Consider the following 12,027-nt stretch of genomic DNA (forward strand, 5'->3'; position numbering starts at 1 on the left):
GATGCTGCCTACGCAGAATACTTCTTCCATTTGAACAGCTGTTTGGATAGCTCTGCTGGAATGGAATCAAACCAAAAACTTCTGTCTGCTTTGTTTCTGTTTTATATGATTGTATTTTTTTCACAGCTCACTGGACACAGCTTTAAGAGTTCAGGAAGTAATATACTTTTTGATCTCTCTCCCCAGCCCAGTAAAAATGTATGAGCGAATTGCTCATGCTTATGAAAACATTGAAGTTAGAGATAGGCCCAAACCAAAGCCCTGATTCAAAAAGCCCCTACTTCAAAGGGATCAAAATTCAGTTCTTAATCTGAATTGTCCCATCCAGGCCCATTTAATTAATTTCTCCCAAGACTTGAATGAGGTACAGCACTAGATAAGCTTTCCCTTCCTGACACCCCACTACTCTTCAAAACACACACTAATCCTGATTCGACACATCCTTGGCTATTTCAGTCCTTCAAGTTGAATCACATTGCCCAGTGGTTTTGTGAAGTATAGTGACGGGGAGATCAGAGAAAGGGTGCAATTGCATTGGCACTATGTGTTTGCAGGCATTTGTGCCATCCTCTTTCAAATCTGTTTGCATCCTTTGAGTTTCACAAACTAGTTAGTAGGAAGTCAAACACAGTTCTATTTGCATCCTCCTTCGACTGGAACTCAGCCCTCTACATGAAATCAGGAGAACTGAACTGGTTAAACAAACAACGTAATGTTTTTACCTGCTATAATGCCATCCATCTGTTCCAAAGCTGCAGCCAGCATGTCACTTGCGTCACTCATCATCTTCCTGCTTCTCAAGGGTACTCGCTTCTAAAGCCTAACAAGAAATGAAATGATAATTCCGTTACATGGACACCAACACTTCAAAAGGCTCAACCATGCAAGTCAGTCTGCAAGTGGCTATTCATTTCGCCGCTGTATTAATTAGGGTGGAATACATCGGCCAAAAGTGTTAACATAATCCAACATTAAATAGTATTAAACAAGGTCTGGGGTTTGGTATACAGAGACCTCAGCTTGCTTAATACTATGGCAAACGCACCATTAAAAATCCTTGTAACTTGTTATTAAAGATACAGAGAAGGAAAAAACAGTTAAAGTATCTGCAATGAAAAATATTAAGTCCAAATTTCATTTTAACAACCTCCCTTGTTCCCTTTCCTTTAGCTGGAGAGAGTTTTTAGAAGGAAACCTTCCCGTCTTGTTTGACAGTCTCTTAGATGGTAATAACTGCCCTTTTGGGGAAAAGGGAAGTGAGTTGAAATGGGCTGGAACTGTTATTGTTGCTGTTGTTAGAGTCTCATCCCATTTTATTTCAAAAAAAGAAAAGGAGGACTTGTGGCACCTTAGAGACTAACACATTTATTTGAGCATAAGCTTTCGTGAGCTACAGCTCACTTCATCGGATGCATTCAGTGGAAAATACAGTGGGGAGATTTATATACACAGAGAACATGAAACAATGGGTGTTACCATACACACTGTAACCAGAGCGATCACGAAAGGTGCACTATTAGCAGTGGCGGGGGGGGGGGGGGGGGGGAGAGAGAGAGACACCTTTTGTAGTGATAATCAAGGTGGGCCATTTCCAGCAGTTGACAAGAACATGTGAGGAACAGTGGTGGGGGGAGGGGGAATAAACAAGGGGAAATAGTTTTACTTTGTGTAATGACATCCACTCCCAGTCTTTATTCAAGCCTAAGTTAATTGTATCCAGTTTGCAAATTAATTCCAATTCAGCAGTCTCTCGTTGGAGTCTGTTTTTGAAGCACAAATCAGACGTCAAGAATTATAACATTCAAAAACCAGTCGGAGAACACTTCAATCTCTTTGGTCACTCGATTACAGACCTAAAAGTGCAATTCTTCAACAAAAAAACTTCAGAAACAGATACAATTAACTTAGGCTTGAATAAAGACTGGGAGTGGATGTGTCATTACACAAAGTAAAACTATTTCCCCTTGTTTATTTCCCCCTCTACTGTTCCTCACACATTCTTGTCAACTGCTGGAAATGGCCCTCCTTGATCATCACTATAAAAGGTTCTCCACCCACTCTCCTGATCACTCTTGTTACAGTGTGTATGGTAACACCCATTGTTTCATGCTCTCTGTGTATATAAAATCTCCCCACTGTATTTTCCACTGTATGCACCCGATGAAGTGAGCTGTAGCTCACGAAAGCTTATGCTCAAACAAATGTGTTAGTCTCTAAGGTGTGACAAGTACTCCTTTTCTTTTTGCGAATACAGACTAACACGGCTGCTACTCTGAAACCTGTCATTTTATTTCAGGTGGTCTTTGGGATTCAGATGGAGCTGGTAGGGCTAGCGCTGCCATCTGGATCCCTCTCTCTGGCCCAGGCTGGTCAGGACATCTCTCGGGATCAGGATGAGGAAGGCTAGGGTCCCAGGAGACACTGGGGACCAGTCATGAGGACGAAGTTGGTCCAGTAGCCTCACTCTGTTCTTATTCCTTCCCCCAAAAAAGTCTTTTTTAAGGACCCAAAAAGGGAGTCATGGGTTGAGTAGCTCATCCCCTCATTATTTTGTCCACCAATTAGGCCTAGTATCTGACACATCAGTTTTGGTTCATTAGTTTTTGGTTCCACATTTCTTATTTTTACTAAACAGTACAGTCTTTGAGTTACATTAATAGGCCTCTTTGCTTAGACTAATTCAGTTTTTTTGGTCTCACTTTCATACCTTTTTATAACATTCATTACTGAAAGCAACTACTTTCCATGAACATTTGTTTTATAGGTTATTGCAACATCTCGAACTTTCATGTACTTTTTCACAATTAAGCTTACAATTAGGGTACATTTGTAAGCCCAATTACCACAGCATCACTCAGTGTCCTCTAAATTTAGAAAGCTTACAAAGCAGCAGGTTTCCTTCCTGACCACTGGCAATATCAGCAGGCATATCTCACCTAAGCCCCGACTGAGCTGCTAGGAAATCAAGTCTTTGCTTGGTGGGCTGGTCTCTATCTTTGGCAGGTCTGTTCACAGTCACGTTCATAGGCACCACCTGCCTGTATTATAGAACATTGGTGGCCCTCTAATTCCCACCAACAGTGGCATGTGATGCTTCAGACAGCTCACACAGGAGAAACAGTAAGCTCTAATAGCCAACTGAAATTTGCCGGAAGGGAAGTAAATTGCAGGTGAAGTTTAATGATAGCAGTAAGCCTGAGTCTCTGCTTTACAGCTCCCCATGGCCCACAACCCCTCTTCTCTTCTGTAGTCCCTCACAAATCAAAGACAGTCCCACAGTGGATGAGAAAGGAAATAACTCTTTTGGTTAACAGGGCACACTGTTCTATATCAATGGTGCATCTGGGGGGAAAGAACCCAATTGCAGATAATCCAGGTTTCAGGAAGTTCAGGTAAGTCGGGGGTCTAGTGTTCCGTGCATTACGTCAATAGAGACTGAGGGGAAAAAAACAGCCCATGTGTAATTTTAGGACTTCTCTAAAGGTTCTAAATACATGTCACTTGCATTATTGTGACTGTGTCTGTGGAAACATGATGACAAATGGGGGCAAAATAAAAGAAATGCCAATGTTCTTCATAAATATCAAATAAAATAAATTATCAAATACAAATGAAAAAATAGTTTCTTGTACATAAGGAGAATGCTTCTAGTTGTTGTTTTTTTTGTTTTTTTGTTTTTTTTTTAACAAGAGTCAGCAGTGTGTGAACCAAATTGTCCCCTGGAAGAACTCCAGAGAGGACAATGGAGTTACACCACAATTAATCTAATCCCAGAATGCTTAGAATTTGAGGAATAAAGAGGGATTTAAAAACTAGACTTTTCTTGGAAGGACACACTACTCTACTCTTCAAGTACAGCTTGGAAGGCTAACCTGCTGGACATACTTCCCAAGATGATAAGCTGGGAGTCTGGGAATTTAAATGGGTGATTTAAAGAAGAAAGCAGTATTTTTAAGTTTTGGTCCTCAAACTTAATTTCTTAGTTGAATCACTCCCACTTTCCCAGCTGCAACAACTCATCCTTGTTTCCTGTTATCCTTTAGCTCATGAGAACACTCAACTTTCAAAAAATCAACACAAGAGGCTCTTAAAGATGGCAACCCACTTCCTTTGCCCCAATTTCAACTGACTGCATCAGAGCTGGCCCAGACCAGAAGATCAGCCACAGCCTCTCCCCACTGAGCCTAGCCGAGGCAACTGGTGAAACCCTGCAGCAGGAATCAAAAGGGGACAAAGTTAAATGCACAAGTGGAAGCCATCTTAGGAGTATCTGGTGTGCCAGAGTTCAAATCTCTATGGCTCTTATTTTAAACTAAGTGAAGGGAAGAATTAACCCCTCACCATAAGTATTTATAGCCAATGAACTTTGCCTAATGAACCAGCTTACCTTCCTTCATTTTAAGTCTAACGCTCCATGCAGCTCAGAGACAAGTTGATATATCTTATTAGAAAGTAACAAAAAAACCTTACACAAGGCGAAAAACATCCTGCAGTTGTGACGGAGATTTTATATATCTATTAGGGCTGTCAAATTATTAAAAATTGATCGTGATTAATCAAAGTTTTAATTGTACTGTTAATAATAAAACTACCAATTTAAATTTACTATAAATATTTTTGGATATTTTTCTACATTTTAAAATATATTGATTTCAATTATAATGCAGAATACAAAGTGATCATTTTATATTATTTTTTATTACAAATATTTGCACTGTAAAAAAAAGATAAAAGACAGTGCAATCTATAAGTCAACGCATGAAGGGGTATAAGAATGTTTGGCATATCTGGCATGTAAATACGTTGCAATGCTGGCTACAACAGTGCCATGCGAATGCCTGTTCTCAGTTTCAGATGGGATTGTAAATAAGAAGCAGGCAGCATTATCTCCTGTAAATGTAAACAAGCTTGTTTGTCTTAGTGATTGGCTGAACAAGATGTAGGACTGAGTGGACTTGTAGGCTCTAAAGTTTTACATTGTTTTGTTTTTGAATGCAGTTATGTAACAAAACAAATTCGACATTTGTAAGTTGCGCTTTCATAATAAAGAGACTGTATTACAGTACTTGTATGAGGTGAACTGAAAAATACCATTTGTTTCTTTTTTACAGAGCAAATATTTGTAACCAAAAATAATATAAAGTGAGCGCTGTACACTTTTTATTTTGCGTTGTCACTGAAAATCAATACATTTGCAAATGTAAAAAAAAAATCCAAAAATATTTATAGTGAATTTAAATTGGTATTCTATTATTAACAGTACGATTAAAACTTTGATTAATCACAATTTTTTAATTGGAGTTGATTTGTTTTGAGTTAATCACTTGAGTTAACTGCGATTGACAACCCTAATATTTATACACAGTAGATAGTATTTACCGCTTGCGTAAACATCCTTGTATTCAACATAGCAATCATTTGGGTTCAGATTTTATCTCAGAGCTCCCTATATTTGCTTATTACACCCAGGGAAGAATACGTGGCCCTTTTGTCTTATACCTAAGGTTTAGGGCATTAGGCCACCAACTCCTGTTCAATGAATTATTGTGCTATTATTACACTGAAATTGCATAGTAATCAACAAAAGCATATACTTAGTATCCTTGTCTATCTAGGTACATAGATGGATGCCCTCATCACGGTATACAAGCAGCTCACAAACAATGATTTAGCCTCAAACCCACCCACCTACCCACCCCCGAGGTAGAAAAGTATTTATCCACATTTTTACAAATGGAGAACTGAAGAACAAAGATTAAAAGCCTGCTTCAACATTCATTGAAGTCAGTGGCAGTCCTTTCAGTGTCTCGCCCAAGGTCACACAAGAAGTCTGTGGTACTGCTGAGATTAAACCCAGATCGAACTCCCAGTCCACTGCCTTAACTACAAAATCAGTAAGAAACTTGAAGATGGTATAGGGAAAATTTGGGCTAACCCTACTGTCTGGGACTAGCAGAGCAATTCATGCAATAAGATCCCAAGATTTCAGACTACTGAGTCAACGGAGGGGGATACACTTTCCTCATACCTCCTTTTCCTAACCACCCTAATGTCCAAAGTTGAAAATCTGGTGAGAAGCAGATGGGTACTTTGAAGCATATTCTGTATGGATAACAGTGAAGTTGCTGGGTGACTGGATCAACAAGGGGCCATCACGGTATAAAGCAGTGGTTCTCAAACGGATGTATGTGTACCCCTGGGGGGCATGCAGAGGTCTTCTGGGGTACATCAACTCATCTAGATATCTGCCTAGTTTTACAACAGGCTACATAAAAAGCACAAGCGAAGTCAGTACAAACTGAAATTTCATACAGACAGTGACCTGACTTGTTTATCCTGTTCTATACACTGAAATGTAAATACAATATTTATATTCCAATTGATTTATTTTATAATTATATGGTAAAAATGAGAATGTAAGCAATTTTTCAGAAATAGTTGCTGTGAAACTTTTGTATTTTTAGGTCTGATTTTGTAAGCAAGTAGTTTTTAAGTGAGGTGAAACTTGGGGGTGCACAAGAGAAATCAGACTCCTGAAAGGGGTACAGTCATCTGGAAAGGTTGAGAGCCACTGGAATAAGGGGCTTGAATTCCAGCCCAGGCCAGTAGGGACAAAAAGTAATTACGGTCTCAAAGCTGTCTGGTGTCCTATGTGAAATGAGGTGGTGATGTCAGTTCAGTTTTTATTGTATACACAGCCACATCGCAAAAACCACCAACATGGTTGTTATCCTTGTTGACAGTCTCAGAGGAGAGGCCAAGGGTTGAATGACGATGAAAACTGAACTACCATCTTGCCCTTAGGGCTGGTCCCATTCCAAGCCAAGTCTGTATCACACTGGTGTGAGAAAGTTTGAGCTGCTGCTTCCCATGCCTTGGTTTACCTCTTTGGGTGTGTCTACACTGCAGCTGGAGGTATAATTTCCAGCTTGGGTAGATGCACACATGATAGCTTTGATCGAGCGAGTGTGCTACGAATAGTCAAGTAACCACAGTTGCACAGCTAGCCACCTAAACATATAGCTAAGGCCTCAGATGGACTGTCCCCCTGTGCCGCTGCAGCCAGACTATTTTTAGCATACTAGCTCAATCAGAGCTAGCGAGTGTACACCTATCTAACCTGGAAATTACACCTCCTGGCTCCAGCGTAGACATATCTTTTATGGCTGGAAGACTCGATTCTTTGGGATGTCAGTGTGGATGCCTTCAGAAGCATTAAGTTCACCTTTTAAAAAAATGCAGTGGTCTTTACCAAGGTGGCAAGCCACTGTGTTGAAAGGGAGTTTATACACACATGCACTGAACTTATACGTCACATGGCCAATACACGTACGCACGTGCTTAACTTTAAAGACATCAGTAGTTCCAGCAAAGGCAATGTATCTACATGCTTAAAGTTAAGTACAGGAACTCCTCACTTAAAGTCATCCTGGTTAACATTGTTTCATTGCTGATCAATTAGCGAACATGCTCGTTTAAAGTTGTGCAATGCTCCCTTCTAATGCCCTTTGGCAGCCGCCTGCTTTGTCCACTGCTTGCAGGAAGAGCAGCCCGTGGCAACTAGATGCTAGGGGCTTGGAATCAGGGTGGACCGGCAGCCCCCCTATCAGCTCCCCGCTCCCCTAAGTTCCCTGTGCAGCAGCTGCCCAGCAGGCTACCAGTTGCCTGCAGTTCAGTTGTCCCTCCCCGCACTGCCATGTGCTGCTCCTGCCTTCTGCCTTGGAGCTGCTCCCAATACTCTTGCTTGCTGGGGTGAGGAGGGGGGCTAATGTCACGGTGTCCCCCTCCCCCCTGCTCCTGCACCCTGCTTACCCCATCTTCCATAGAGCAGAGGGGACACATGGACGGAGGGAGCTACGTCAGGTCTCAGCTTGCTGATCTAATTAACAAGGCAGTGTACTTCTGACCCCACTCTTCATACTTAAAGGGGAAATGTGCATCTCTATCTCTCAAACACACATAGGGTGTGTGCGTGTCTGTCTCTGTCTGCCCTCCCTCCTTTCCTGCTGCCTTGTAGAGAGTGAGAGTTAACCCTTGAGGGCTCAGGCAATTGCTAGTTCACCATTTAGCAGTAAGGCATTCCCTGAGAAATATCCCACCCTCTGACTCCTCCACCTCAACCAAGCTTCACAATAATCATCACTGTGTACCGGTATTAAATTGTTTGTTTAAAACTTATACTGTGTGCGCGTGTGTATACACACATGCACACACACACCCCCCAGCTTTAAAGAATATAAACTACAGTACCTCTCCGATTTCCATGGCTCTTTCAGCTTTAGTACTTTGCTGAATCAGAGCAATGGAAATCGGAGAGGTACTGTAGTTTCTATTCTCGCACAATGAAGATATGAGTCACAGGGATACTCTAGATTGTTGTGGCTTACATCTGGTACACATTAGTCTGTGTGAGAGAACACTTCTACTATAAACATAGATATAGCACAAGGCTAAACAAAAATCAGAGAGGGAGAATCATTTTAACCTTTTGCATGCCCTGCCACTGTGTCTTCTTAACAAAGGTCAGATATTTTCAGCATCATTGGCAGCATTCAGCTCCAGTGTAAACAATAAGGAAAGCTGTTCATCTAATTTTTGGTGTAAAAAGCAAAACAATTCTAAAGTTTCCCTACATAATAGTCATCTATAGGTATAAACCACCTGCCAGGTAACTTTTATTGCAGACCGCCAGCTATCTCTGCTGAAAGGCTACACTGAAAAAGGCCAGTGAGCATCATATCTTTTCCATCAAAGCTCTTCTTGCAGCAAATCAGCAAGAAGTGGATCTGAACCTTAAGGATACCCTTTGAATGATGGAATAAAGGCTACTGAACTTACATAATGACATACGTGTTGTTTTTTTAACCTAGTTACCGAAGTTTGAGAAGCTGCAGTAATTTCTGAAAGGGAAAAAGTAACACGGATGAGCTGAACATAAAAAGGTCTAACCAAATCAAAGAATTATAGCTGCAGGTTTTTGGCATAAGGTACGAAAGCAATAAAGATCAAACAATTTATTGCCTGCCATTATAGCAAATCTTCCCTAAAATATCTATGGGTCAGCTGCCTACTTGTTTGATAAGGGAGGAAAAAAACTCCCTCTTCCTTTGAGGATTGCCTAGACAATTAAGGACTTCTTGCCCTTCCCTAACGTAGTATAAGAATCTTCATGAACAGAGAATGGGCATGGTCATCTTTAGATTTATCTTGAGTCCTCTAAGGCAGAGAGCTTAAAGAGAACCCTCAGAACTTCTTCCGCTCTCGACAAAATACTGGTTCCCTATTGTGCTGTGGACTAAGGGCCCTATACTGCAAAGTGCGGAGTACCCTGAACTGCCATTTATTTTAATGGGAATAGAACATGCTCAGCATAGCTCAGGAACAAGCCACCTATAAAAAAAACCTCATGGAGGGAGAGACAACGTAAGAAAGTCAAGATGCTGCCCATAGCTTTGGTAAGGAGCAGAATCATTATCTCATTGTTACCTTGTTCGCCCACCCCCCCCACACCCAAATACCTGTTTCTTATCTTATGCTTAGAATGTAAGCTCTCTGGGGCAGGGACTGTCTGTTACATGTTTGTACAATGATTAGCAAACAATGGGGTTGGGGCACCTAGGCACTACCTACCACAATATAAAAAATGGAAGCATTTTGCTTCCACGGGGCAAAAGAATCTCACAATTTTCAGATAAATATATTTCCCACTTACTAAGTTTTTCTTCTGAGCAAAGACTTTGTCTATACTGGACTATTGTTCTTAAAGATCCCCCCCAAAGCTACCATCAATACAGCTCAACTAATAGCAGCACTAGTGAGAGCGCTAGTCTAGAGAGGGCCCAGGTGGTCACTAGTGGTTTAACTCGTGGTTTATCTAGCCCTGCTCTAAGTGGGGTTGGACAACATGGTGGTTAAAACACAGGCAGCCATACAGCAGAGCTCCCACCATCGCTACCACAACGGGAATTGCCCTGGGGGGTAGGAGAAGGGGCAAATTTTAAAAAATAAAGTCCAGTGAAGTAAAAGGAGGAAATATCACTGCCTTTTGTAATCCAAAGAGAACAAAAGACTTCCCCAAACATCCTCTTGCCACCTCTAAAAGAACATCTGCTGTCAAACTGAGCAGGCCACAGGCTAGGAAATTTTGAGAGGTAAAAGACAGATGGAGACTATATGACAAGATATTGTTTCCCTAACTACTCAGTCCTACAAAGTGGTAATTTAAAACTAAGATAGCTTTAATTAAATTGAATGGACTGGCCACCCGCCCCAGACAGTGCGTCATCTGGGTTTGAGGAAGTGAAACTACTGGGATAACAAGAAAACTGGAAGTGTTCTTCCCCTGCTCCAGAAACAGTAGTTTTTATTATTTACACAGCACCACTGCTATGTATGGCATTCCAATGACAGGAAGGAAGACAAAGACTGCACTCCAAGGAATTTACAGCAGACAAAAAACAAGGTAAGAAAAGACAACGCACCATAGAGAGAGGGAAAGACGTGGGGACATCATAAAGCAGAGGGAAAGGGGAATACAAGGCATGAATTTTTGGGACAAGCATCCGAAACCATTTTATGTACCAAGATAGTGGCCTTGTGCATATGAAATGAGTCATCTGCTTGCTTGATGTTTCTAGTACAAATACAATAAGAGTAAGGACAAAAGTAATACTGATACACTAAAAGGATGAATTGCTGACTTTCGAAATAGAGTGGGTAGCATCTAACCAGGCCGCATATGAAAGAATGATGTACTGGCAAGTAAACGGAACAGACACTTGTTGATGAATAGAACAGTTTCTTTTTAATTTACTTTATTCCAAAGGAGGTAAAATCCTACCAAAAAAATGAAAAATAGGAAAAGCCAGACAGCCAGGTAACGCTGAGAAAAAACAGCTTGAATAATCCCACAGAGTGGTGAAGCAGTCAAGGTCCCTAGGAATCTTTTATTAACTAATGAGGTTGTTCAGACAGTCATCCATAGCTAATATATAAACACCACACCAAACAGAATAAACCATTTTCTCTTTCTCCTTATCTTTGTGAGTGAGGAAAGGGAAAATCTCAACATAAGAATAGATGGGTCCATACGTATAACACAGAAGATGAGCGAAACAGACGCTTGCATACAGACAAAGAGACACACATGGAATTCATCCCTGATACAATCTGACTGACATCAGTGAAGCTACACCAGCAATTAATCTGGTCCACTATGTGCGTATCTCTCTCAAAATACTTTATCCCTGGGACTATTAAGACAAGCTCTGCCACGCTTCCCAAAAGAAAACCGGTGTTACCATCCTTACTCCTTTCTTAAATATAATCAGTTCAAGAGACTTGTTTTTTAAACCTCTATTCCAGTGCTCACAGCTGAACACCTTGCTCAGGCTAAGAACAACAAGATATTACTGCAGGAAGGCTAAAGGAAAAGACACTTTCAAACTGCAATTATTTCTGTCATCAATTAGGACGACTATCAGTTGTTGACATTTCCAGAATGTCTCTGGCTGTTAAATATAAGGAGATATTTGGTCTTACTTGTTAAATATCCTTTCTGCTGGTTCCCACCACTACTCTGGTTGCTAGGGTTATGCAGTTCACCTTCCAGTACAAAGACACACAAACCCTTCTGGCTACCTCACCAGTGCAGATGTATTCCAAACCACTTCAAGAGAAAGTGAAAAACAAACCACAGAGAAAAGAAAACATTGCTTTGCAAGAAAAGCAAAGGGAAGCCAAAATATGCAGCACCAGAGAGCTTATGCTGCAGTGCTTATTCACATAAAGCTCACATCAGCTTCAAACGGAGATCTGCCTGAATAAGGACTTCAGGATCCTTAATGAAGATGCCAAACAAAAATTATGTGCTTAAACATATTGCATATGTTTGAAATTATTCACAATGTTCTCCCCGAGAGACTATCTATGCTGAATGTTTCTATAGTGGCAACATTTTCAAACATGTCCCCTAGTTTGGGGTGCCTTTGCTTTTGCATGCACACACTCTGAAGTCAATGGCAGATT

At 40.9% G+C, this 12,027-nt stretch overlaps 1 protein-coding gene across 13 annotated transcripts in view; it reads right to left on the bottom strand.

The window, feature by feature from the left end:
• Positions 1–12,027, bottom strand: part of PPFIBP1 (PPFIA binding protein 1) — a 179,248-nt gene that overhangs the window by 76,392 nt on the left and 90,829 nt on the right. For all 13 annotated transcript variants that reach the window (XM_037915204.2, XM_043538329.1, XM_037915171.2 and 10 more), the window contains one exon: positions 723–820. In XM_037915204.2, the coding sequence (XP_037771132.1) occupies positions 723–786 (64 nt within the window). In that variant the 5' untranslated portion in view covers positions 787–820. The remainder of the gene's footprint in view (positions 1–722; positions 821–12,027) is intronic.

This window comes from Chelonia mydas, chromosome 1, assembly GCF_015237465.2.
Source record: "Chelonia mydas isolate rCheMyd1 chromosome 1, rCheMyd1.pri.v2, whole genome shotgun sequence".
NCBI classification, from domain to species: Eukaryota; Metazoa; Chordata; order Testudines; family Cheloniidae; genus Chelonia; species Chelonia mydas.